Raw genomic sequence first — 24,381 nt, forward strand, 5'->3', positions numbered from 1 at the left:
CGGCGATCCTTCAGGGGCGCCCTGAACACGACACGCAAGGCTATCGAGTTTAGGGACTAAGGGGGAAAAACAAGCACAGAAAAGAAAAAAGGGGAAAGGGGCCTCCAAACCAGAAACATACACACAGCATCTGCCATCGCAATGTGCGAGTGGTACCGCCGCGACTACGGATGTGGCCATCACCTCATCGGTGCAGCGGCCTGGTGTCCCGCATACGGGCAAACGCACCGCCGCTGCACCGTCCGCATCGCACATACGGAATTCACATGGGACGAATGCGCCCGATGCGTCAGCAAGAAAACCCAAGTCCCCGTCCCGTGGGAACATATGATCGACCGGAGCAAGGCTCCGATGAGTCTTAAGTGGCTGCGTGGGAACGTGTGACGACAGGACTGAGAGAACGGAGGGCGCGTCAGTTCAACATGAGTCTGAGTCGCCGTCATTGTGTCGGGGTTAACCATCTCACTGGATTTGGAGCGTTACATTTCAAAGCAAGCAAGCAAGCGTTTTCTGCCTTTTCTGTTATTTTGATTTTCTCGGGAAGGTTGGCCGTTTGTGTTGATTTGTATTATTTTTAATCCGGGGGTCTCTTTGTACTTTCATTTGCTTATTCTTGTTTGTTACTGGTGGTCTCAGGGAGGAGCAGTGTGAATGTTAATCAGAGCGTCTCGAAACACACTATTCCCATCTTTCGTTCTCTTGTCAGCCAGGTTCTGGGTTAGCGGTGGATGTTGTTAACATTCCTTCACTCGATACTTCTCTCCCCACTGGACAACAGGCTGGATACTCCCAACGCTGTCTCTTCTATTTTGGGCAGTTGGGAGAGCTGGATATCCTTTAATGCAAGGTCAAGATATCGGGAAACATTGATTTCCTCGAAACTTCAATCACCGAGTGGACTGGTAGTTCATTGTCCTGTAATATAGGTACTATGCCTAACTTTTTTTATTTGTTGGACGGGATATGACGAGACAAGATTGATTATAAATGGAGATGTGTGCTACGGCGGATGACGAATATACATGGGCGAGCGAAATCTTGCTCATGATGCCTGCCGACCCAAGTAGATAGAACAGGGGGAAAAAGAAATGAAGAACAAAAAAGAAAGAAAAAGCAAAACATGTGGGCGCCATCCGGGGATTGAACCCGGGACCTCTCGCAAGCAATGCTATTGGGTGTTACCCTAAGCGAGAATCATACCACTAGACCAACGGCGCGTTTTCATCGCATATCCCTGATTGGACCAGGGGCTGGCTGATTGTTGAGAACTTGTGCCAAAGGGTAACCTATATAGTCAGAACGCAGTATGCTCATACAGATTCGCAACTCCCTAGTGTATCAACGGAGTAGGAAAGCCAGGACGAGTTGAGTTCTGTAGCCACCATCCCTTCAACCTCAAAGATGAGATGGGCCGATCCATGTTTAGCATAATTCCACACCATCTTGTTCATCCTAGGAAGTGCAACGAAGAGCCTGCGGATGCCATTCACTCAACGAGATACATCTACAACCTGTCTACAACCTGTATCTGAGCATCTCGGGTGGCTTTCATCATGAATTGGTCTAAAGGATGGAGCGCCTACGATACGATACACATGGTTAACTCAGTCACTCTCCTAATTGAACTATGAGGTTACGGGTCGGCTACCACCCGGATGAATTCTGCATCGGCGTATACAGGCGTGCATATATAAATGAGAGTATGAGGCCAGAGCTTCACCCGGTTGAGATGTTCCTCCTACAAATCCGTCGTTATCAGCAGATCCGCTCTGGGCCATTCTCCCGCTTCTTCCACCCGAACGAAAGCGTGGTCGTTTACAACGTTACTATGTTGCTGATGTATGCGCTCCGCAGGTGCGCCCGGACGTGCTTTATGTCGCCGTTGGTCATCATCAGCCCGAGATAGATTCGACCATGCATCGGCACGAGAGCGTGTCGTTGTGGACTTAACCCAGGCAAAGTTTGCTACCTCAAATGTAGGTGATCACAATAGTCGGTCTCGAATCTTGAGATACCTCCTCCATCAACTGGAAGTCGGGAACAGGTATATAAGACCCATCCAGGATGATAGACTTGCGAAGCTTCGGGGCTTGACCCTCTGGGTGAGGTCATGAGAAGGCGCTCCTGGTGCTATCATCCTGGCGTGTTGCTGGCGACCGTCATCTGAGCACATGGGCTGGCATTCCAGGATAGAGGAATAGATCTTGCGAGCGGCACCCATCCTCATGCTGTACCCATGCCAAATCCAGGAGAGGAGGTTGTCTAAAAACGAGACACGACAGATCGGACATAGTGATCTCTGCCATTTATGCGAATGAGGTGCTGCGTCTGAATTAAACAGATGGAGTAATAGGACTACAGCTGATCGCCGGAGTGATGGCAGACAGGAGACTAATGTCTGCCTATCAACTGGCAGCCGCAATAAACCTATATGGGATGCCGCATGACTCAGGTGTCCCGGACGATGTCAGGCAACGCATGCCTTGCGCAAGCGGTTGACAGGACTTTGCACTCACTGCAGCATGCCATTAATTCGTTCCAGAAGGGAATGGGGTGTGCTTCCTGTAGGTAGGAAAGAGCCGACAGTTAGGAGGCCAAGGAGGACAATCAACCGAATAGTTTCCCGGACAACGGAAGCGTTCGGAGACCGTCACATATTAATTCAGGTGGCGTAACATGGGCCAGTATTTCCATTCTCATCTTCGGAAGCGCTGTTGGCCGCTATGCGAATGATTCTCTTCTCTTAGGTCACCCGCTCCCCTATCTACAATGCTAGAGTACACAAATGGAATCGAGGAATAGCCGCGTCGATTATAGCACAGACAAGTCGCCGAACCTCTCCTATAAAGGCTGTTAGCAAACTGCCCGTGTTTGTCATGGCGACGGGACTGGATAGTCGGTACCTTGTAGCCCGGCACGGACCAGCGGCCCTTGGAAACGAGCTCGGCGGTCTTCTGCTCGACGATGGGGGCAGCCTTGCCAATGTCCTCCTGTTCGTTTGTCACGTTGGTTAGCCATCCGTTCATACCATGTTGAACCTTTCTTTTCATCCAATCCCCGAGATTCTCATCCAGGTTTCTTCCGTCCAAGGGCATAACGTACCGTAGTGAGATCCTCGAACGGCCGGGCCGTTTCAATGTTGGCCAGGGTCTTCTCGAGGTCCTTCAGCTCGAGGCCGACCTGCTCCTTGGTGGCCTCGGCGTTCTTGACAGCCTCAACCTCAAAGGCCTCGATGGCCTTGATCTGGCGGTTGACGTCGTAGGTGGCGGGCTTGAAAGCGGCGAAACGCTTCTCAATCTCGGCAACGACGGCCTGGTTCTTGAGCACCGAGCGGTACTGCTCAAAGTCGACAGTGGTGGGCTGTTCGGACAGCTGCTGCAACTTGCGGCGCGCGTCCTCGTTTCGCTTCTTGAAGGCCTGAAGAGAGGCCACGGTCTGGCCTCGTAGGCCGAGGGAGGTGGTCACCTTGGCCCAGTCGACCCTGAGCGCTGCGCTTCGCTGTTGAATCGCGAAAAACGAATTAGCTCAAAAACCCCATCGGAACTGGCGGCGTCGCTCGTCACCGCCTTGGTCGATAGCAGAAAACTTGATCGAGACATCAATTGGGATCTTCACTGGCAGGAGAACACTTACTGTGGCCATTGTGACGATCTGTTGGACGGAAATTCCAAAGGTTGATGGGGGTAGATGGTTTGCTGGTGTCGTGAGGTTCCTGGTCGACTTTGCCGAAGTTAGCGGGAAACAATCGGGTCGCCGGTAGTCACGTGAGAGGTCACATGGAATAGTGGGTCGCCAGCCATGTCCTCCCACCGGGCACTATTCGGTACTACAATGGCCTGGATGATGGTCTTGCATCACAGAGACCAAACGTCATTACCGCATATAAGTGTCATTTTCGAGCGAGAGAATGTCAAGAAAAAAACTCTGGTGCTTTACATCTGTAGGGAGAGGTCTGTCGGATGAAATAGGGAAATGCATCACGACGCTGCAGATAATTAAACAGCCCGCCGTAGGGAACAATGCGCTGTTTCGAGAAAATTGATCTCATTGAGTACGTCAAACTCATCATGCACTATACGTGAACCGGTCCGCCCATCCTTTTTTTCGGTTACCGATGTTTCATACCATCAAGAAGAGCATGTTCGCTCGTTTCTTTTCGAACCAGAACCCAGATTGCTAGCGTTGTATCAGATACTCAATGCCATGATGGAATTGACAATATCGTTGTCATTTTCCTTCAGCGCCTTGATAGCCTTCTTCCGAGAGACGCTCGCCTGGTTCATCACCAGTTCGATGTCCTTCTCCTCGATGCCCTCGGTGTCTACCTCCTCGTCGTCGTCATCGTCTTCTTCCTCCTCCTCCTTGGCCTCCGGAGCGGCGGCCTTGCTGGACTCGCCGTGGGTGTGGCCAGCGTGGTCGTGCTCGGTGTTGCCGGCAGCGGCGAGCTGCTGGGCGGCGGCCGCCTGGGCGGAGGCGTTGAGGTCCTCGATCTTAGCCTCACCAAAGACGCTGAAAGGCGGGGGCGGGGTATCAGTATTTTGTGCGCAAGGCGTACCAGAAAACGATGGGAACAGAAACTCACATGTAGGTGTTGCTGTTAGGCGACTTGTAGACCTCGGGGTTGTTGATGACGAAGAGGATCTAATTGTCCCACCCGGTAATTAGCCCACCGCGCTGCCGATATACCACGCAACCTTCATACTCCAACATGATTAGGCCGCTGGCTGCGCTAAGAGACTCACGTTCTTGGGACGGCGGAGGGTGACGCGGGTAATGCCCTGGACTCGGGTCAGGTGCAGCTTCTCAAGGAGCTTGCGGGCCTTCTTTTCGTTGCGGGACTGGATGACGGTAGTCGCGCTGCCGGAGGGAATGCCCTGGGCCTCGGTCTCGACCTCAGCCTCAGCTTCAGACTCGGAATCGGAATCGGAGTCAAGCTCCTCAACCTGGGCCTTCTTGGGCTCCTCCTCAGGGAGTTCTTCAACACGGGGGTTCGCCATCTTGTCGGAACTGGTAAATGGTAGTACGTGAGGAGTCAGCTTTGTGAGATCGTGGGGAGGGGCGCAATCATTTGATTTGGTGGGTTCCTTTGTGTGGAGCGAGAAATGGCACAGACGTGTAAATTCCAGCCAGCTACACAGAACAACTCGGGGGTAATTCGATGCGTGCGATTTCGCAGGATTGGCTTACCGAGATTCAAAGTCAAATGATCTCCCTTCTTGTCGCTGTTTAGTTCGCAGGCCTTGTGGTGATGCTCAGGAAAGAACGAAATTCTAGGGTTTGGCAACAGACCCCGCTTACTAAGTGGATTTAGTAATCGCTTATTCTCCGCGATTTCCACAAGCAACCAGCCGGGCGTCACGGTCCACGGCGTCCAGGATTAACGGCCCCCATGAATGAGAGGACAATAGCCAGAGTCATGGGCCCTTTGGTCATCTCAATAGAAATCAGAGTGTGCCAGGAATTACAGTGTTATGACGGGGTTTTTACTAGGTAGTAATTCATCTGGGCCGCACTATAGAGAGTTCCCATAAATACCGAAGTCTCCCCACTGGTTGCCATGAAGTGTTCATTTTCTTTTCCTCTTGAGTTCCATATCGACGCCGGTCATCTTGGTGATGATTGTGACATACACCCCTTCCAGTTTCGGAGGAAAAAAAGAGAAGAAAAAACGCAGCAGAAGCCTTATGCCGCCATTGTTGTTGTGATGCAGACCATTCCTGGATTCCATGCCGTCCACGCTCTAAAACGAACCAACCATTTGCCCCAGGGTAGCCAACTACCCAGTTTACCACGATTTCATTTTGGACCTCGTAGCGGCAGTCCCCTTTTGTTGTTTACGCCGAGGCCTTGATCTTGGCGAGCTCCTTCCGCTCAGCGAAGCGGCGCTGCTTCTTGAGGCGCATGACCTTGAAGCGGTCAAAGTCGGTAAGGTTCTTCCTCCGCTCAATCTGAGTCCGGCGCTTGAACCAGTTGGTCTCCTTCCACTTCTCGTCGATATTGGCCTCCTGCCAGAACTTCTTGAGGGCGGCGTGGCGGGCGCCGCGGGGAAGCTTGTCGATGGTGAGGGAAGAGAGGAGGGCAGAGGCGAGGGGAAGCGATTGACGGGGAACGGCGAGATCGGGGTTTGAGGAGGGGCCCTCGACCAGGACCTGTGGACGGAACTTGTGTCAACATTGCTGCAATCCGACAAAAACGGCCCGCCCAAAAAAAAAAGAGGACGTCCGAATTGGAAAGAAGCAGGGACGCAAATGTTCAACGTACGCGCTTGTGGTCGATAATCTCGACGATGGCGGCCAGACGACCGGCGTATGGGTGGCCGTCCTGGATGAGGACGACACGGCCGACCTCAACCAGGCGCCACTGGGATCCCTCGATGGTAGCGTCACCCATTTTTTATTGTCGATCTAGAAGGAGGGTGGTTGTCAGAATGGTCGATGATATTATATTACAAGGTCGAAAGGGCGGGCAAGTGCTGTTGGTTGCTTACCCGAAGACGATCAAGTGCTCGGTGGTGTGTGGTTGAATGTCGGGGACTTGGTCTTGACGAGCGCACACCAATCGACAACTTTTTGCAGATGCAACTTGTGCGGACGAAATTCAATCCTGGCCCTAAAGTGGCGGGTGGTCCGTGCTCTCAAGCAGGCTACGCTGTGGCGGGTTAGGTAATCAGGTAATATTCCGAGGTTCCGCCGGTTATCCAGGCCAGCGCTTTTTTTTTTTTTTTTTTTTTTTTTTTTTTTTCACATATGAAGCTGCTCATCCCATCCAGCTCTCTTCTTATTCCTACCTTCTCCTCTTCTCCCATTCAGCAGCCAGGGATCAATTTGGATTCAAGATTGGCGAAGCCCATCTAGAAAGGTATGCAAACACTTCCTCTTCTCCTATATTTTGCGTATGATGATGTAATTTGCGATTGATTGCACATGATGGCTCTCTTTCGCCGGAGTAGCTATATCGTGGGCATACATGATATTCAATTCTTACATATTCTGACGCGAGTTGTTGTTTTGTACCTTGATTTGGAAGTCGTTATGACGTTTTATGACCGGTCGCTGACTATTCCCAGGTTCGAAGGCTTGTCCATAACGAAATCCATCCGGGCAATGATTGCAGTTTTTGGAGGATCGGTCGATGTTGATAGTTCATGACAAATAAACAAAAGACGCGTTATTCCGATTACACTCTTGACTACGTCTACCTGCCTAGTGACACGATCTTGCCACGAGCACTGCGCGCGAGACTAGGTAGACAGCGTGGCTGAGAAGATTACTTTGGGAGCCAAGGGTGTCCATTCAATGTATCATGGCAGAGATCGAGATGATATTGGGCTTATACCTGCCAGCTGTCTTCTGTTCCTCATGGCTCTACTCTTGAGACAAAACACTCATGCCTTACCTTTCCGCTTCAATTCAGCTTCCTCCTCCGCGGCCAGCTCCGCGTCCACCTTGGCGCCTTTGGACGGCTCGTTGCCATGCATCTTTGCCTGAAGAAAACTGCCTGTCAGATGATGTATACGGTCGGGGAGGTAATATTTCTCGTACCGGAAGAGTTGGATCCCGCTTAGACATCTTAGTTTCAGGGTCCTCACGATCTTCATTCTTTTTCTGTGGTGCGGTTTGATGTCAGTTCAGTGTTACTGGTGACGTGACGAGACCTCTGCGCATTGGAACATTGCTGACCTCTTCTGCTGCTAGCTTGTTGGCGATGGTTCTCTCATCCTCTGAAAGTCTGTCAGTTACATGGCCTTCTTCTCTTACTTCTCTTGAGCAGCTTACTCGAATCGAGGCTCTTGTGGGAATGGGGTTGGCCTTCATTGTATCTGTCGGCCTTTTGCATCTCAGACGCTTTGACTTGTCTCTGATCGCCGGCCTCGTAGACTTGCCGGTTGCCAACATTCGAGTATCCAGACATGGTGCTAGATGATGGTAAAGAATGCACTGGGAGAGTAGAGAACAGTATATGGTCTGCGTGGTATGTGGTCGCTTTGGATTAGGAGGTTTTCACTTCGTGCAGTGAAGTGGTTCGTGTTCAGTGAAGCAGCAGAGGATGCTGATTGTCTAGGGATCCCATTATCTAGCGTCAGAACCTGAACGCCGTCTCCTAGTCTACGTCATTTCCCCCCTGGGTCCCCTATCTTTGTTCGAGGATGGCTGTTTCTCGAATAAGTAGATATTCTACGTCATAGAACAGGAGTATGAGTACCCAGGTCTTGAACTGGTGGTACCTAATGTAGGTACAAGGTAATGTCAGTCGGGTACATGTTACTTAAAAAGGATGTTTGTTCAGTTAGGTACTCGGCACGGACACGAAAAAAACGATATGAATTGTCAGGTCTATCGCTGCTCAACCAGAACTTGGTTCTGAATCAAATAACCTTTGGTGTCCAGTCGAAGAGACTGTATTTCAGCGTCGTCGAGACATGCGTTAGAAAAGCGGTCGTCCCAAAGCCTTAGATGGGCCTGGATGGCAAATGCCTCTGCCATGTCATCTCCAAACCAGGATATCTACCTGGTGTTCTAAGCTCACGAGGTCCCAGGATGGCTGTGCAGTAATGTGAGGCTGCTATGGCCTAGTCCCCAGGAGACAGTGTCTACGGTGACTGCTACAGACATACCCGTCGCCTTCCACGCATTCGTGTACACCGTTCGCAGTGGCACCGAAAACCATGGTCAAGATCAGCCCTGCGAAAAGGGTGTGCGTTTCGGACCGTGTTCACCTTGGACTGAAACCTCTGCAGAGGAGGTGTGCTAGCTACACACCACTGTGATCCGCTTGAACATGCTGCATGCATGACCTAATGATGCAGCCCCGCCTCAGCAACTCAGCACCAGTGGGTATCATGTTCTCGACGGAGAACCAAGAGGACATTGACGCATGTGCTGTTCAGTTGTCCTCATCTTATGCTCAGTCTAGCATCGTGCATAATCTTCCTTCCATCACGGCAGAGCAGGGCAAACTAACATATAAGTCGTGGCATAACAACCTTGGAGACGGTGATAACGACTAGGCTGAAGCACAGTGATAATCAATCCCTCCACTCTACCACAGGTCCAAAGACAACCGCGAATCACCAGAGATCTCACCTTTTACATTTTTATCCACATTCGCATCTCGACAACTGGCCTGTGATCATGAGGCAGACTCATATGGTTTTCTCGGCCAAGCCGGGAATGAGTGTGTCTCCTTATATGGCCTCTCGTTATCCTGGATTGCCGTTGTTGGGAGAAGAGCCGACATACTGATGAATATTTTATACAGGCCACTTGCGTCCTCTCTGTTTTCTTGCTTCCAAAATCGTAGCAAGGCAACCGGTTGTCATCTCTTTCCTCATCGCCAACGTCGGCGATATCTACGAGAAGCTGGCCCGCGAGCTACGCCGATACCAAGACCACGCGGATGAACCTCGCCTCGGCGTTATCAGGCAAGTACACGAGCGTCCAGTCGTTCTACTCCTCATCTCTGAGCAAGGGACGGGAAAATACTATGCACAGGGGTTAATTGTGCCTCTTTCCATATGACCAGACTCCTGGCCGTTGGAGAGTTGAATGACGAAGAATCGGACACTGAAATGATCTTGCCCTTCCGGCAACTCTGGAAATGCGTTTTTGACGAAAAGCACATGCGTTGCCACCGGACCGATGCCGTTTTCTCGGCCGTTCCTCGTCCTGTGGTAGTTTTACTTGATGTAAGCTGTTGCAGGTTTCCTCAACTCCTTTTCCAGGTTAACAGAAAACTGATCAGCTATACCTCCGCAGGGCTTTCAATACCCCTGGTTCGAAGTAGTGAGGGCTTTCACCCCGTCCCCTCCCGTCCTCCAGTGGATGAACATGTCGCCTTTGTCACTGCTTCGGTTTGCCGGACCCCCTGAATGCGGCTCCATGGGCGATGCTCTCCGCGCATTCCACGATGGCAAGGCCACGACAGAGAAGCTTCAACGCCTCGAGACCGCTGGGAACATCATCAAGCTACCTGGGATCGCTCCCATGTACGACTGGGAGTTCCAACCGGAGGAGCTGCCTCTGGCAATGAAAGAGAACATTTGGGAGAAGATCTCGAGGGTGGCAAAGTACGTCCCTGGACGGGATCACCGGTTCAGGAAGGCTTAACAACAGCTAGGGGCCTTATTGACTCTTCTTCTTTGCTAGGCTATTGCATCAAGCTGACGGGTTCGTCACATCATGGTCGGTTCCCTACGACACGGAGGAATGTTTAAACGAATTCAACGCATATGTCAACTCGATACGCGGACGACCGACGTTCCACCTGGGACCTCTTCTTCCTTTCAGTGACGGTGGTACGGATTTTAGGAGTGAATGTCTCGCCGCCGAGCGACTCGGCATGCCCCCGGACTCTTTCGAAGCAACCATGGCCCTCCTTGACCGCGTTGCAGCTGAGCGTGGTCTACGGAGCTTGATGTACATCAGCTTTGGGAGCGAGCATTGGTGCGTTGGATTCACCGCCCTGAGCTACTCTTCACCGTCCTATCTTGAGCGTCGTTCTTTTTAAGTCTTAGCCGCTGACTTTGATTGTCTCCCCCTAAGGCCATCTTCCAACGAGCGACTCCACGATCTCCTTTCGTCGTTGAAGGCTAAGGAAATCCCCTACGTATGCTAACCATTACCCTACATCAACCGACTCACTCTCTGGCGCGTTAGGATACTGACGACCACTTTCTAAACTGTAGATTCTGGCCCATGCCCGATGTCCTGAGGCTGTCATTACGGATCTGAGAGCAATGTTTGAGGACCCCAAGCTGAATTTCTTTACCAACTGGGCCCCCCAGCAGTCCATATTATCCCACAAGGTACGAGGTTCACATGACCCCTACCGGCTTCTTCTGGGACGAACTCCCCCCTTCAAAAGTGCAGAGCAAGGACTGATCCAGTGTACATTGTAGGCGTGTGGCGTATTCTTAACACACGGTGGCATGGGAAGCACACTGGAGGCTGCAACCCAATCTGTCCCACTGTGAGTATAACTGCTTACCAACACACAGGCGCTTTCTTTGCTGGCGACCACTGACAAAAGGTGACTGACGGCTCCTGGCAGGATATGCTGGCCATTCCCCGTCGACCAGGCTGACAACACCTGTCATCTCGTCCAGAGCTTGGGGATAGGCTGGGAGCTCCGGGAGGTGAGGACTGGCGAAGACGGTAGGAGACCGGTTCTCGCCACAGGACGCAGCCACGGCCGCGATCGCGACGCGGCCAGGGCCGAGTTCAATCGCGTTCTAGACGAAGTGTTCGGCCCGGAAGGAGAGAAAAAGCGCGGCACGGCGCGGCGTCTGGCGCAGGAACTGGGCGCGTGCTGGTCTCCGGACGGACATGGCTCGAGGGCGCTGAATGAGTTCATTCAGACCTACTGCCCCTGAAGAGACGAGTCTGGGGGAGCACATGAGACGATATACGGCAGAAGCCGAGTTTGCAAGGTGTAGAAGACATGAAGAATCTCGGACTGAAAGAGGTGGAGAGACACATACAGTCCTGTCTACTTTCTATTTCTCATCTTTCACTCGGGAATATCCACGGCTTATACGTATTGTCCGGTACGGCGCACAACGCTATTCTCCGACAGCTTGTCCCAGTAATGCACCTCCAAACAAGATTCACGACACATAGCCACGGCTACCTCGCCTCGCGCTTTCGTCTCGCGTTCATACTCGCGGATGGCCTTCTCCCTTAGCTGCAGCCATGCCTTATCCCCAGGCCCTGTCGCATTGGATATGTCTTGGATAGTCTGAAACAGGTGGTAGGCATCCAGAATGGCGTGGTTGAACCCTTCGCCCCTATCTGTACAAGCAAGGGATGTTAACACACACATAAACACGAGGGCTTGCAATAGACGCTTCGCAACAATGAGACGCCGCCGGGACGGATGTGGACAGGGGAATTAGACGTACACATAGACATGGTGTGTGCTGCATCTCCAACGAGGGTCACAGCCCCCCCAGTATCGACTGATGAGGAGGGGATATGCCAGTCGAAGAGACGGAGCTTGAGCACGGGACCATGGTCATCGGGTATGGCGTGTCGGAACACGTTGGCGATACGGGGATCGAAATCGGCGGCTTTCTGGCGCATGACGCGGATGCGTGCGGCGTCGGTCGACAGGTCGAGCGCCGATGAGTCGCCCTCTCCATGCTCGGTGTCTTGGGTGGGCGTGAGCCACGACAAACACAGCTGAATCTTCCAGAGGCGCTCCGCGGATGGCCGCGACGCCGTTCCATTGATATCAGGAGACTCCATTACGGAGAACCACATCCACGTTCGCGTTCGGGGCTGGCAGCCCTGGAAGAGAGTCGGGTCGAGGGCGCGTAGGGCGGCAATGTGTGGTTCGCGCACCACCAGCGAAGTACCCAGGAACATGACGGGCAGGGGCCTCGTTGGGGATGCCTTCAAGTCGTACAAATGCGCCCGGATGCGAGAGGATGCGCCGTCAGCGCCCACGAGCAGGCGACCTCTATACTGCGTCCCGTCGGCGAAACGCGCCAGGGGGAGCCCGCTCTCATCGACATGGAAGCCGACGAATTCCTTGTCCCAGAGGATCGTGTCGCTTTCCTCCAATCCCGATAGGAGCAGGCGCCGGAACCGGTCCCGGGATAGCCTCTTTCGAACGCCGTAGCCCGGCGGGAGCTTCCACTTGTATTCACACGTCTCGAGGTTGATGAAGACCGAGTGGCTCTTGTCGGAGGACAGACGCGGATCGACCTGCGTGTCGTCGATCCTCTCGAGGATGTCGTCTGGGAGCATGGACAGGAGCCGGTCAAGAGCGAAGTGTACTGTTAGCGCCCATCCTTGCAGACGGCTGTTGGCTGCGGTGTCGCGCTCGAAGACGAGAAAGGGGATAGAGAGCTAATTTTTTCCTCGTTTCGTCAGTCCCAGCTACATGCTTCATGGCGTGCTTTGCGCTCCCTCTGGGTCCTAGAGGATGAACTACCTTTCGAAGTCCCTGAGCGAGAACCAAGCCTGCAATCCCGGCGCCAATAATCAGCACGGGTGGCTGATTCGACTGCGTTACTGGGGTCATTTTCGCCATACTGCTGCTTTCGTCAGAGGTAGTGCATCGAGTCAAGGTGAAGGTCGATGTGTCATCAGTAGGGGTTAGCTATGGGTTCGCGCCTCCCCACCAGGCTGCTGCCTCCTTCATACATAGCAGATGGGCTGCCGCAGCGGACCAGTGCGTCTCTTCCATGACGCGGCGAGCCCAATGACTGAGCTATTCGTAACTTCTCCAGAAGTTATTCCCTGGCCGTTCCCGTTCAAATTCACCGCCCTTTCCGACACCCCGGGATCATGTCTCACTTCCCGTCTCGGCCTTATGAGCGTTATGGCGTGGCCTGCATATTGTACGAAAAAAGCATGACCGCCAATAAATGCGAAGTAAGATGAGATGCCAAGGCGTAGATCCTGTGCATCATGACGAACCGGGTAAGGCACCTCATCACGACCACGGCTGGACTGAAACCAATATTCCGACCCAGTGCGTCGAGGCGTATATTCCCAACTCGCGACGAAATAGTGTGTGGAGTTTCTCAAACAACTCCCTGCCGCGTCCCTGTTGAGACCAAACGATCTGCACAGGGGAATCGCCGAGAAGTCTAATAGGTGGTCCACTACTGAATGGTATGTCTCGAATTCTCTAAAGCAATTGGTAGGCGGAGCCCACATGTCATTGGATCAGAATACCTATTGTATGATTTCAGTTGGCAGATCCAGCTTTGTAAATCATCGAGTGCTTCGACAATACGTGCTTTCTCTCGTATGTACGTGGAAGACGGGGGTCGTTTTTGGCAACTTGCATTGGAGAACAAGAGGAGCAATGAACCCCTGCATACTGTATTTATCAGACGTCGTGGTGTTGAGATAGCTGGTCATCACCGCAGGATCTTTCAGTAAGATATCTCGAAAATCTCACGAAGCCCTGTAAAAACGAACAAAGTTCATAATACCTTGGAACCCGCGAAGGCGGAGACATAGATTGTCCAACTGACCCTTCACTGCGGCGGCGTTACAAACTCGGGAGCTCAATCAAGCCATACCCGCATCGAAGATGGGCTCGTACGCGTTTCCTATCGGACCGGAGCCAATATTGGCTGACTTTATCCGGCCAAACATCCTCAAGATGAAGGCAAGTCGATCATCGCAGTCTTCACCTGAGTGGTCATTTCTCATTTTCAATTCTTCTGCTAGGCCTTCGTCTCGCCCACAATTGATGACGGCCAAGCCCGAGCTGGCATCCTGCTGGATGCCAACGAGAGTGCTCCCGGATCATGCTTGTCAGCCTGTCATTGGAAACAGTGGAGGCACACACCAGAGGGGAAACGGGCGGGCGACGATGATGCCGCAGTGCTGGCGCTCTCCGAGTCGCTCGATCTGCACCGGTATCCGTCCAACTCGCTCTTGAAGCTGAAGAAGCAGCTGGCGGCGTCCAGAGGCCTGCCGGCCTATTGGGCTGGCAAGATCACTTTCGGCGCGGGGTCTTCTGATCTTGTAGACACGTTGATACGCGCTACGTGCGTGCCCTCTCGAGACGCCATCCTCATCACACCGCCGGCCTTTCCTCTCTATGCTATGCGTGCTGAGCTGGACGAGGTTCGCGTGCTAACGTCCTGCCTCCGGCTGAGCGGCGGCGACTTTCATCTGGACGAGGACGAGGTGTGTCCATACCCATTTCCAGATGACCAGCTGCGTTGCCGAATGGTCCGGTGGTTACTGACTCGCTCGCCTCTCTCCTTTTTTGCTGTACATAGGTCATTGGCATCATCAGGGAGAATGACGTGAAGCTAGTATTCCTCGCCTCGCCCGGCAACCCCACGGGGACTTTGATCCCGCTGAGGAGCATAAGGAAGATCCTGGAGAGCGGAGGTGAGTCAAACACCAAGACCACCATTGATTTTCCCAAGCTTTCATACTGCAGTCTCGGCTGACATGGGCGGCGTATTTCCATCAGCACTCAAGGGTCTACTCGTCATCGACGAGGCGTACATCGACTTTGCCCCCGACGCAGAGAGGAACTCAGCCATATCCATGATGGAGGAGTTCCCCCACCTAGTGATTCTCCAGACGCTCAGCAAAACACATGGACTAGCTGGGGTAAGGTATGTACGACGACGCGTTCAGGAACCACAATCGCCATTCAATGGATCTTGGGGTGGCTGGATGGAGACAAGAAACGCCTCGTGTGATATCGCTGACAAAGAGAGTAACGGACGGCAGACTCGGAGTACTGTACGCACATGAGGCCATCACGGAGGTGCTCAAGAAGGTGCAGATACCATTTTCCATCCCATCTCCCTCGGCAGCCATCGCCATGGCGGCGTTGTCTCCTGCGCGGGAGCACGCAAGAAGGGCTCTTGTGGCCGAAGTGAAGAATAACCGGACATGGCTTGTGCAGGAATTTAGCTCGACATCATTCATAAGCCGTGGAGCCGGCCCGCCTATTGGAGGCAACGCTGCAAACTTTGTGGTGCTGCCCATCTGGGAGCGACCCAGGGACGAGGATTTTGGCGATCCTGGACGACGGGACGACGGAGTTAGGGTGCCCGACGGAGCCCGGGCTAGAGATGTGTGCGAGCTTCTGAGGTCTCGTCATGGAATCGCCGTGCGCTATATCGGAAGTAATCCTGGGTGCAGCGGATGTCTGAGGGTGACGGTGGGCACAGCCGAGGAGAATCACTTGGTCATCCAGGGCTTCCTGGATGTTCTGAGGTGTGGTTAGACGTTCAGGAGATAGAGGATAGTCCCATTGCCTTTGGAATTTCCACCTTTCATCATGTCGTACTGTTTGGTCCCGAAATCCACGTCTCGTTGATGAACCGATCGTAGATCCAATACAATCGGGGAATGTCATGTGGTTGCTTGTTGGAAATCCAAGAGGCGAAGCAATTGCCAGTCACGTCACGTGCGATTACGTGTGCTGTGTCTTTTGTAGATTACTGATCCCGGATTTACATTCCCCCGGGCTCCCTAATTCATGCATGTACCATGCCTGCCCGACTCCTCGAGCAAACCAACTTCACTCAGGGAGTCGACGATATCCCGATTCACGACAACATCACCCACGGAGCAGAGGGCCCTGGGGCCTACTGAGCCGAGTTTTGCGAAAATATACAGTGGATGATGCCAGACGTCCCTACGATTATACCATGCCCTGCATGTCTTTCAAACTATGTTGCACTTTTATTTCGACTTGAGACCATATGCTCTTTCGGGCTAGACACGCTTCTCCAGCATGCAGGCCTCGAGCTGAAGTATGCGGCCAATCTGGTCCTGTGGCATCACTAGGTATAACAAGCGTAGCAGCGAAGAACAGCCGTCATTTAGAAAATACAAGGATGAAAATGCATGTCTCAGCCCCATGCACAAGCACGACCTGCATATTTTCCCACTCAAAGCAGTGATCTGCAGGCGATCCCAAAACTGTTCCAAAGCTGAAGCCGCATGATCAGCCCTGTCTGATCATCCTTCCCGAAGCCGAATTTCCAGCAGGGCCCGTGCCCTGTCAGCCTCCCCCTTGCAGTTGCCCTTGTCGTCGTCCACCAGCCAGTCGCAGGCCGTTACCAGTTCCTTGCCAGTGGTGGTGAGACACGATGACCGAAGAAAGGCAAAATTCTGACCATTGACCAGAGATTGGTCTGCTACCCGCTGCGATGCGGGCCGCCGCACTTCATCGTATGTGGCCAGCAGATCAGGAAGCATGTCTCGGCGTGCGTCCCGGTACGTCAACAGGCTTGCCAGAATGAAGGCGTCTTCAATCCCTTGACCACCCCCAAGACCCTGGTGCGGCGTCATACCATGCGCCGCGTCGCCCACCAGCACTACATGGCCGCCCTTGGCGAAACGAGGGAGGTGAGCAGCGACATAGATTGGCCAGCGCGAGGCCGTATCTTCTGCGTGGTCCAGGAGGCTGACCAGATCTGGCTCCCACGTCCGAAATAGGCTGGAAACAGATTCCCTGGGAACGTCGCGTACCTTGGTATCCGACCAGGCACTCAGGACTTTCTCTGAGACATTGTCCCAAGCCGTCATCTGGATTTGGTCTCCGACCAAGTTCGATGTAACATGCTTGCCCCGGCCTGACCACTGTTTTCCCCCCACTCATCAGTACCACATAATCCGAAAGCGTCGAAGCTGTCTTATCCCGCTCAACTTACGATTGTGAAGCCCCGCAGTGCGGCATGGTCTGGCTTTTTGGCGCGTAACCGTTGGATAGCGTCAGCGCTGCAAGACATGCGGTAGGCTATCTGTCCGCTGAAGTGGTGCTGCGCAAACTCGGGCTGACCCTCGAAGAGCACACGACGGACTCGAGAGAAGACGCCGTCGGCCCCCACAAGCAAGTCGCATTCTGCCTTGGTGCCGTCCTCGAAATGGAGGACAGTCGTGGTCCTACCATTTGGCGCTGTAGCCTCCTCGTAATGCGTGAAGCGCCGCTGTAGATGGAGCCTACAGCGGGATGGGTCTAACTTTCCGGCAAGGATGCTAGACATCGCCGACCTCGGAATCACCGTCGGCCCATGACTGAGGGCGCAGAATTCATGACCCCCTGCCCCGGCCGTGTCTGACTTGCGGACCACGGGACCACGAACTACATCATGTGTCAGGGATTCTCTTTTCTTTCTTTTTTCTTTTTCTTTTTTTTTTTTTATTTGTCCAGGGCCTGTTTCCCATTCCTTGGCCGGCCACACAAGTGCGGATCCTAAGCCATGGGCGCAGACCCGGAATTAGATTGCACGCACCTTTACTCCAATCGGGTGCCGAGAGACCCTGATCGACACATGCTTTCTCGAATCCTAGCTCGTCTCCGAGGAGATCCCAATACCGCTTCCATACAGCGATGCCTGCTCCGGACATGCGCACTTCTGCCGACGATTCGTACAAATCTACCGACAGCCGGGATTCGCGATCGAGGCTCGAAAGGAATGCCGCTAGTGCGAGGCCTGAAATACCGGCTCCGCTAAGGGCGTGCGCGTAGTACGCAGCACCTAGAAGTTAGCCTTGTCCTGAGACCAGAGTGCCTTGTTTCCAATATGGTATCTTCATCGCCCTGGGGGTGGGTGTATGACGGCATGCCGCCGGACTTACCAAATTGCGATGCGAATATGACCTGCGTCCTCTACTGTCATGTCGAACGGGAAGATCTCTCCAAGGCGGCGGGTGAGAAGGCGCTTCCGCTCGGGAAAGGGGGCAACAATACGCAGCGGAAGAGGCCGGCCGTTGACACAGGGATGCTAATGGTCCGTCTTACTTCGTACTATCAAGCTGTGATGCCAACTTTCATTTCTCTCCTGCCGCCTTCTTTGCCCTTCTTTTATACACAATTGGGCCCATTCATATGTCAGACATGGCCGGCATCAGTCTCACCGCTGGTTAATTGAGAGACAGACCATGTAACCCTGGAAAGCAAGTAAACAGAAATCCCTCGTGATGCCCCGTCCCCTTCACGGGCTGCCTGTATCAACTCACCACTATTCATCACACAGTGTCTTAGCTTGTTTTAGAATCTCACGTAGTGAGCCATGTGCCTCTCTCAACAAGAACTAGGCCTCGGAGCTGTTGTTCTCCTCTTACCAGCCTACCCGAGTGCCACGCGATTTCCATTCATACTTGTGCATTCTGCGCAGCTCACCTACGGGCGCGATATAAAGACTCAAAGCTAAGAGTAAGAGAGTAAGAGTGCCAGTTTGGTTACAGTCGCCGGTGGCATAAGTTTATTTCACTATGGAGCTACTTTGCAAGCATGAGCGTCGCGAAGAGGTGGGTATCTGGTTACCTCCTAACTCACCACCTTATCTACTACAACCAGTTGCCAAAAAGATGGACGTGAGGAAATTGCGTTAACAAACCACAATGATAAGGTCGATTTCTTGCCTCGTCTGCATCCCGTCCTTTCCCCGTCGCCCTCAGACACCACGCATGTGAGTGACTTGGACGAGCCAGGATGGGACTCGATCATCACACCGTCCCTCGACTACGTGCTGCGTTCAGAATGCGGCTACTCAGAGGACCAGACCCGGCGCCATGTTTTGTTCTTCCGGGAAAACCTAATGCCCTGGCTCGGGCTGCCGCCGCGAGCTACCATCACGGCCGATGGAGCCTTGACCTTCTCGCCCCGTTATGCTTCTGCCATGACAAACGACTTTACGCCGTTGGAATACAGCTATAGCTGGAAGACTGCCGACAAGGCAGGAGTGCCAGTATTTCGGTATATTTTTGACGTGGCGCCGCCTGCGGGTACTGGCACGCGAACCGACACGCTCCGGGCGGCCCTGGCAGCGATTGAGCACCTTGCCAACAGACCGGCGACTGGAGGCGATCAGTTGGAGGTTCACATCTTTCCAGTGCTGTGGAAGTATGTAACACAGTGGTTCCTGGATCGGGAACCTCTCATCCACCCGTCCGAGCAGGATGGGGGCCGTTGCGCCCGCTGCGGAATCTCGTCTACCTTTGTCGGGTGCGAACTTGCGTCGGAGGGCGCAAGTCTCAAACTGTACTGGCTGCTGCCGTCGTGCCAAGCCCCCGAAACCACGCTGGGAGAGCTTGACGGTCTTTTCGACGGCGCCAAATCCCATAGCTCGTTGTTCGCGGATGCAGGGTTCTGGCACCTCTGGTCTACCTTGCGTGACTACGTTTCCTCCCACAGCGACATCCTGCGGATTAGAATGTTGTCCATGGATGCCACCCAGTTCCCTTCATCACGGGTCAAGGTGTACACCCGGTGCATGTTCGGGGACTCGGTTCGCTTCGCTGACGCCATCCTACCCCATTTGAGTCTGGGCGGGCAGGTTGACATTCCGAGCCACTTTGTCGATACGGCGGCCCGCGTTTGGGACTCGGTCGTAGGGCTGGCGACGGACGGGCGCCGCTCACGGCGAAGGCCGCGCTACTGCCTGCTGCTGCACGAAGTCGGCATCAGCAAGTCCTCTGGCCAGGTCGTCATCGGGGCCAAGCTGTACATCATGTGCGGCGAGGTGGCCGATGCCGACTCGGTGCTCGTGGAGAAGCTGATGCGAAACTGTCCCAGGTTAAAGGATTCGAATCTGAGAAGGTGAGTTGTCTGTACCACATTGAGCTGAATCATCCAACAGGGTGCAGAATGATGAAAAGCTGCAAATGAGTTTCGGGACCCCAAGCTAATTGCGCCATTCTTCCTGGTCCAGCCAATTCCCCTCCGACGGGAAGCCTACTGGCCAGATTGCAGAGTAAGTATCTCGATGCGCTTCTTATGCCTGCCCCAAGGGAAAGCGCTTGCTAAGAATTCTCTCGCTTTAGAATCGGGCTGGTGCCGAGGAAAGACGAGACAGAGATTGGACTGTACTTGAACCCATGCCTATTTTCAGATCCGACTTGTACCGGTGGCGACGATGGTAGCGGCGGTGAAGTAACGGTCGACAGACGGCGTTGCGACATCAACGCCTGACGATGAGACTATGAAGCTCTGTTCCCACAACGGTATGAACATGGAAATAGCAGAACTGGATAAATAAACCCATTTTCACTCTGTCCTACTGCTGGTTTAGTACTTTCGTAGTCGGCGCAACGAGTTGTATGCTGCCTTTTGACGAGCATAGAGGCAGCATTTTTCGTCAAGTTACCGTCTCTGTAGTCGCGGCCGCCTCCAATCTAAAACCATCACCACCTTAACTATGTTGTTGTCGTTGTTTCTGTTACTATCGTCATGGTCATCGTTACTACCAGATCGCTCTTATTGTTATCTTTCTGATACGAGGCAGCCACGACAGTCTGAATAACAAAGCTGAAAAGCAAGATATAAGGGGTTTTTTCTTTTCATAAAAAAGACGAGGACAATATCAAGACAAAGGATAATGACGATAAGAATAGCGAGGACGGTATAGCCACGGCGGTTTACTATAAAGCCAACGTGGTCAGGTAGTGGCAGGGCAGCGACGGGTGTGGAAATGGACGTGCAACTGTGTTGTTGGAGAGAGGAGAAGAATGAGGCGTACGGATAAGGTTAGATACTGTTTATGTCTTGTGTTCACGTGAGGTACGGCCTCGAATTTGTCAGCGAAAAATATTACTTGGCAACCTATCCTAAAACAGTAACGCCTATGCCAGTTTCCATCATGTGATCTATCACATGATCGTATCCCCTCCTTCGATCATTTCATTTGACAGTGATTCGACAGCATTCCGAAAAAGCATCCCCTCTCATTCCCAACGACTAGACTGCGATGCCCTCGGCCAGACGTCCTGCGCTGGTCACGGCACGCTCCATCTGAGCACCCGAAACGCTGTATGGGGAATCGTTACCGTGACCATTCGCATTCCCCATGGAATGACCATTGCAGTCCCCGTTGACCTGACCGTTTGGCTTTTCCTTGGCATGGCCGCCGTTCAACTGCTCCTTAGGATGACCGTTCATCGCTCCGTTCCTATGCCCGTTCGCCCGTGTCTCGATGACTGCCTTCTTGCTTGACTGGACATTCTTAAGCAGGTCCCTAGTGCGGGCCAGATCCTCCTTGTGTCCCTTGACGACGCTGATGATGTCGGCACTGGTCAGGACGAGGCTGAAATTGCGGAGCCAGCCCGCATCGTTGGCGTTGGTCTTGAAGGCGACGGTCATGAGCGCCTTGTTATGGGCGTGCCCGGCCGCGATGAGCTTCTCTACCGCGGCGAAGAAGCGCGGGTCCTCCGGAGTACCTGACGGTGTCCGGGATGGAAGTCCCAGCGACACTCGCAGGTCCCCGGCGCCGAGCATCAGGGAGTGCACGCCGGGCGTTGTGGCAATCTCGTTCACGTTTTCTACCGCGGTCTATTTCGAGAGTTGATTTTTGGTCAGCACTTGATGATTTACAGATGGAGAGGAGAAGACCTGTCAACTTGAGGTCTCGAAAAGAGCAGCATGTAGCTGTGGCATGACCGCCTTTCACCCCATGGAGTGAACTCCGTGAACGCGGAAGAAATCGTGAAGTGGAAAGTAGTGAGGACCCTGAGACTGTTATTGACTTACCGCGCTTTCAATCTGACAGATAACGGCAATATTTCGGTCTGCAATGGTCTCGGCCGACCACCCCGGTGGTGCAACATCCGTGATGCCATTCAGAAGAGCACACGGAGACAGCGACCGTTCACCGCCAGAGTACTCATAGCGCACCTTTTTCACGGCGGCCGCTGCCTCCGCCGCTGTGTCAATATGGGGGAATATGATGCCCGATGCCCCTGGAAATGAGTCTTCGTTAGCTGACACCGACCTTCAACGAGCCGGCCGATTCCGTGTGTCTCGTTCTGTATATGTCTCGTTCAGCTGGTAGCTTACCGGCGTCCAATGCGTGTGTCAAGAGATGAGACTCTGCGCTGGGCACCCTCACTACCACACACGTGCGCCCCTGGCTCACGAAGTTGACGGTTTGAATTAAGGCGTACAGGTTCTCTGCACCGATAGGACTGTCATGGGGAACTCGCACGTCAGCCTTTGGGTCTACCGACAACCAGTACAAGACTGGCAGAGAGGTGACTTACGTATGTAGGGCATCGATCATAACAAAGTCCAATCCGAGAACCGCGACGGTGCGGGCCATCTGCTGGTGCGGTATGGCCATAATCGACCCGAAAAGAGGCTTCAGGTTCCCATCCGCGTCGACCTGATTGGCCTCCTGGATGGCGGCCACCAAGTTGGATGGTTGGAACAACGTCTCTGCCTGGAACCGTTGCATGATGTCTAGATGTGGGCGACGACGAGAAGTGAAAACGAGAAGACGTCCGGATACAGTTTGCTATAATCAGTAACTGCTTGTCCCAAGGAAAAAGAAAATGGTGATTGGGAGATGGTCATCAGATCCGACGTCGACTGAGCTAGATATATGAGGGTCTAGGACTCTTCGACTGGATGATGCGCCTCATAGCAGTCCGAGGCTTACACAGTGTTAAACGCCCATTACGGCTCGCCGCGGTCCCCTACATCCTCCTGGCACATTCGAATGAAACCAATCTGCACATGGGCAACTAATTACATCAGTCTGTTTCCTTGGGATATCCAAACTTCGTCATTGATCGACTCGTCCAGGGTGTTGTGGAGAGCTGAACAGGAACTCGGATCCACAAATCAACGAAGCACAGACGCATGTCTCAGACGGAAGAAACAGGCTGGGACCGGCGTGGCACGGTACGGGATTGTCTCTTAACTTTTCGTATGAAGTGAGGACGTGTCTCTCTTGTGGTTTTTCGTGGAACCTACCATGGCCAGCTCGCGAATGCCCAAAGGGGGCAGAACATATTCGAAGATGTTGCTCTTATTAACTCCTCGAGGTTGGCACCTTCCTGGTGTTTGGCGAGCCGCTGCATCGTGCACCTCGCAACAGCCTTTTCACCGCTTCTTGCCTTGACGGTCGCTACGGAACCCACTCCCCACCAATACGGCGCGCCGCCCGTCCGACTACTCTTGGTCCCTGACAACTGCCGTGCAGCCTCGGCCGCGCAACGCCCTACTGATGGATGGGCCTTATTCTCTGCATGTGCAGGCGGCTCATGTAGGTGATATGGGTCTTGCTTCTGCCCATACCACTGCACACCTCGGCTCTTGGGGAGATGTATGGCTGTCATCAATTCACGCCAATCGAGAACCGGGAGGGCTTCTCGATCTCTTGCTGGACTTCCTTTCTCGCGTCTCCGCAGACGGCTGGGTGGCCTCAGCTTCGCTCTACGGTACCGTAGCAGGCCTCCTTGCCGCCTGGAGGCTAACAGGAAAGCCGCCCGTACCGTTGCGGAAGTGTTGGCAGCTTCACGCCAAAGAGGTAAGTCGCACGGTCTTCGCTCAACCGCTTGTCGAACCTCACTGGACCGGACGCTGATTGGCAACTCGAAGGCTTTGCTTCTCCTGTTGTTGGCGACAACTGCAGTCCAGCTTGGAATACAGCTGGCAAGTGGATCTCGGGGCGACGACGACTCTCCCACGGCCCGGACCGACGTGGGAGCAACCTTGACGACGTTTTTGTCGCTGGGTGTCGTCTTCTATCTCAATCGCCTCGAACATTCAAGACTGCGCTGTTCCAGCACAGTAGCACTGCTATACTGGCTCCTTCTTCCCACCACCCTCGTGGTGAAGCTCCATTCTCTGAACCTTCAGCAAGTGTACTTGACCGACCCGGCCTACTATGGAGCCGTCTGCATTACTTGCGGCCTGTCGGTGGCGCAACTTCTGCTCGAGTCGAGCTGGAGGAGCAGTCCCAGGTCTTGGAAAGGAGGCCCCCCCAATAATGAGTGTCCGCTTGACTCGTCCAATCTTTTTTCCGTGCTGGCGTTTTCCTGGGTTACCCCCCTGATGAGGCTGGGCTACAAGAGGCCGCTGGAGGACTATCATCTGTGGGACTTGCCGAGAACGTTGGCCGCGTCGTTTACCGGCGCGTCTTTCGAGGAGTGCTGGCGG

At 53.5% G+C, this 24,381-nt stretch overlaps 11 protein-coding genes and 1 non-coding gene across 12 annotated transcripts; 4 read left to right on the plus strand and 8 right to left on the minus strand.

The window, feature by feature from the left end:
- Positions 1-141: 141 nt before the first annotated feature.
- On the plus strand, positions 142-384 carry ACRALDRAFT_2040650 (uncharacterized protein; the record flags this gene model as incomplete). The annotated part of the gene is made up of 1 exon (XM_071021079.1): positions 142-384. The coding sequence occupies one exon, from the start codon at positions 142-144 to the stop codon at positions 382-384; it is 243 nt and encodes an 80-aa protein (XP_070877495.1).
- Positions 385-1,125: 741 nt separating this feature from the next.
- ACRALDRAFT_t102 lies at positions 1,126-1,217 on the minus strand. Its single transcript has one exon. It is a non-coding gene; the product is annotated as a tRNA-Pro (tRNA).
- Positions 1,218-2,592: 1,375 nt separating this feature from the next.
- On the minus strand, positions 2,593-3,642 carry ACRALDRAFT_1080294 (uncharacterized protein; the record flags this gene model as incomplete). Its single annotated transcript, XM_071018997.1, has 4 exons — positions 2,593-2,841; positions 2,904-2,990; positions 3,103-3,498; positions 3,634-3,642. 4 exons carry the CDS (start codon positions 3,640-3,642, stop codon positions 2,812-2,814), a joined length of 522 nt encoding a protein of 173 aa, XP_070877496.1. The 3' UTR covers positions 2,593-2,811.
- A 1,757-nt stretch (positions 3,643-5,399) lies between these two features.
- Positions 5,400-6,585, minus strand: ACRALDRAFT_1080296 (60S ribosomal protein eL14). The gene is made up of 2 exons (XM_071018998.1): positions 6,262-6,585; positions 5,400-6,149 (listed from the first exon to the last, which is right to left on the minus strand). The coding sequence occupies exons 1-2, from the start codon at positions 6,388-6,390 to the stop codon at positions 5,835-5,837; spliced, it is 444 nt and encodes a 147-aa protein (XP_070877497.1). The 5' UTR covers positions 6,391-6,585; the 3' UTR covers positions 5,400-5,834.
- Positions 6,498-6,760, minus strand: ACRALDRAFT_207628 (uncharacterized protein; the record flags this gene model as incomplete). The annotated part of the gene is made up of 2 exons (XM_071022283.1): positions 6,498-6,643; positions 6,745-6,760. The coding sequence occupies 2 exons, from the start codon at positions 6,758-6,760 to the stop codon at positions 6,498-6,500; spliced, it is 162 nt and encodes a 53-aa protein (XP_070877498.1).
- Positions 6,761-6,902: 142 nt separating this feature from the next.
- ACRALDRAFT_1075060 (uncharacterized protein) lies at positions 6,903-8,059 on the minus strand. Its single transcript, XM_071018320.1, has 4 exons — positions 7,776-8,059; positions 7,680-7,720; positions 7,542-7,604; positions 6,903-7,483 (listed from the first exon to the last, which is right to left on the minus strand). The coding sequence occupies exons 1-4, from the start codon at positions 7,909-7,911 to the stop codon at positions 7,385-7,387; spliced, it is 339 nt and encodes a 112-aa protein (XP_070877499.1). The 5' UTR covers positions 7,912-8,059; the 3' UTR covers positions 6,903-7,384.
- Positions 8,060-9,827: 1,768 nt separating this feature from the next.
- ACRALDRAFT_2026027 (glycosyltransferase family 1 protein) lies at positions 9,828-11,032 on the plus strand (the record flags this gene model as incomplete). Its single annotated transcript, XM_071020364.1, has 5 exons — positions 9,828-10,066; positions 10,146-10,442; positions 10,542-10,605; positions 10,685-10,804; positions 10,997-11,032. 5 exons carry the CDS (start codon positions 9,828-9,830, stop codon positions 11,030-11,032), a joined length of 756 nt encoding a protein of 251 aa, XP_070877500.1.
- Positions 11,033-11,529: 497 nt separating this feature from the next.
- On the minus strand, positions 11,530-13,026 carry ACRALDRAFT_2026028 (uncharacterized protein; the record flags this gene model as incomplete). Its single annotated transcript, XM_071020365.1, has 3 exons — positions 11,530-11,789; positions 11,900-12,851; positions 12,937-13,026. 3 exons carry the CDS (start codon positions 13,024-13,026, stop codon positions 11,530-11,532), a joined length of 1,302 nt encoding a protein of 433 aa, XP_070877501.1.
- A 530-nt stretch (positions 13,027-13,556) lies between these two features.
- ACRALDRAFT_1061672 (uncharacterized protein) lies at positions 13,557-15,817 on the plus strand. Its single transcript, XM_071016460.1, has 5 exons — positions 13,557-14,127; positions 14,190-14,654; positions 14,750-14,864; positions 14,950-15,097; positions 15,216-15,817. The coding sequence occupies exons 1-5, from the start codon at positions 14,050-14,052 to the stop codon at positions 15,715-15,717; spliced, it is 1,308 nt and encodes a 435-aa protein (XP_070877502.1). The 5' UTR covers positions 13,557-14,049; the 3' UTR covers positions 15,718-15,817.
- Positions 15,818-16,148: 331 nt separating this feature from the next.
- ACRALDRAFT_1075062 (uncharacterized protein) lies at positions 16,149-18,272 on the minus strand. Its single transcript, XM_071018321.1, has 4 exons — positions 18,081-18,272; positions 17,735-17,952; positions 17,153-17,583; positions 16,149-17,081 (listed from the first exon to the last, which is right to left on the minus strand). The coding sequence occupies exons 1-4, from the start codon at positions 18,119-18,121 to the stop codon at positions 16,458-16,460; spliced, it is 1,314 nt and encodes a 437-aa protein (XP_070877503.1). The 5' UTR covers positions 18,122-18,272; the 3' UTR covers positions 16,149-16,457.
- Positions 18,273-18,716: 444 nt separating this feature from the next.
- On the plus strand, positions 18,717-20,606 carry ACRALDRAFT_1080298 (uncharacterized protein; the record flags this gene model as incomplete). The annotated part of the gene is made up of 4 exons (XM_071018999.1): positions 18,717-18,752; positions 18,854-20,043; positions 20,156-20,197; positions 20,268-20,606. 4 exons carry the CDS (start codon positions 18,717-18,719, stop codon positions 20,413-20,415), a joined length of 1,416 nt encoding a protein of 471 aa, XP_070877504.1. The 3' UTR covers positions 20,416-20,606.
- A 361-nt stretch (positions 20,607-20,967) lies between these two features.
- On the minus strand, positions 20,968-22,790 carry ACRALDRAFT_1080299 (uncharacterized protein). The gene is made up of 4 exons (XM_071019000.1): positions 22,479-22,790; positions 22,276-22,403; positions 21,970-22,178; positions 20,968-21,771 (listed from the first exon to the last, which is right to left on the minus strand). Exons 1-4 carry the CDS (start codon positions 22,670-22,672, stop codon positions 21,181-21,183), a joined length of 1,122 nt encoding a protein of 373 aa, XP_070877505.1. The 5' UTR covers positions 22,673-22,790; the 3' UTR covers positions 20,968-21,180.
- Between the last annotated feature and the right edge of the window lie 1,591 nt (positions 22,791-24,381).

The sequence above is a fragment of the Sodiomyces alcalophilus genome (genome assembly GCF_042370955.1).
Source record: "Sodiomyces alcalophilus JCM 7366 unplaced genomic scaffold ACRALscaffold_2, whole genome shotgun sequence".
Lineage (NCBI taxonomy): Eukaryota > Fungi > Ascomycota > Sordariomycetes > Glomerellales > Plectosphaerellaceae > Sodiomyces > Sodiomyces alcalophilus.

What these genes read in the sequence shown, in the direction of transcription:
- ACRALDRAFT_1080296 (XM_071018998.1), bottom strand. Translation starts at nt 6,390, where the DNA reads ATGGGTGACGCTACCATCGAGGGATCCCAGTGGCGCCTGGTTGAGGTC. An exon ending in AGATTATCGACCACAAGCGC is followed by an intron (nt 6,150 to 6,261) that starts GTACGTTGAACA and finishes TTCCGTCCACAG; the next exon opens with GTCCTGGTCGAGGGCCCCTC.
- ACRALDRAFT_1080299 (XM_071019000.1), bottom strand. Translation starts at nt 22,672, where the DNA reads ATGCAACGGTTCCAGGCAGAGACGTTGTTCCAACCATCCAACTTGGTG. An exon ending in ATGATCGATGCCCTACATAC is followed by an intron (nt 22,404 to 22,478) that starts GTAAGTCACCTC and finishes TCCCCATGACAG; the next exon opens with TCCTATCGGTGCAGAGAACC. An exon ending in TCTGTCAGATTGAAAGCGCG is followed by an intron (nt 21,772 to 21,969) that starts GTAAGTCAATAA and finishes CTCTCGAAATAG; the next exon opens with ACCGCGGTAGAAAACGTGAA.
- ACRALDRAFT_1075060 (XM_071018320.1), bottom strand. Translation starts at nt 7,911, where the DNA reads ATGTCTGGATACTCGAATGTTGGCAACCGGCAAGTCTACGAGGCCGGC. An exon ending in ACAAGCTAGCAGCAGAAGAG is followed by an intron (nt 7,605 to 7,679) that starts GTCAGCAATGTT and finishes ACCGCACCACAG; the next exon opens with AAAAAGAATGAAGATCGTGA. An exon ending in AGCGGGATCCAACTCTTCCG is followed by an intron (nt 7,484 to 7,541) that starts GTACGAGAAATA and finishes AGTTTTCTTCAG; the next exon opens with GCAAAGATGCATGGCAACGA.
- ACRALDRAFT_1075062 (XM_071018321.1), bottom strand. Translation starts at nt 18,121, where the DNA reads ATGACAGTAGAGGACGCAGGTCATATTCGCATCGCAATTTG. An exon ending in GGCACCCGATTGGAGTAAAG is followed by an intron (nt 17,584 to 17,734) that starts GTGCGTGCAATC and finishes CACATGATGTAG; the next exon opens with TTCGTGGTCCCGTGGTCCGC. An exon ending in CACTGCGGGGCTTCACAATC is followed by an intron (nt 17,082 to 17,152) that starts GTAAGTTGAGCG and finishes GGGGGAAAACAG; the next exon opens with TGGTCAGGCCGGGGCAAGCA.
- ACRALDRAFT_1061672 (XM_071016460.1), top strand. Translation starts at nt 14,050, where the DNA reads ATGGGCTCGTACGCGTTTCCTATCGGACCGGAGCCAATATTGGCTGAC. An exon ending in GAAGATCCTGGAGAGCGGAG is followed by an intron (nt 14,865 to 14,949) that starts GTGAGTCAAACA and finishes TATTTCCATCAG; the next exon opens with CACTCAAGGGTCTACTCGTC. An exon ending in CATGGACTAGCTGGGGTAAG is followed by an intron (nt 15,098 to 15,215) that starts GTATGTACGACG and finishes AACGGACGGCAG; the next exon opens with ACTCGGAGTACTGTACGCAC.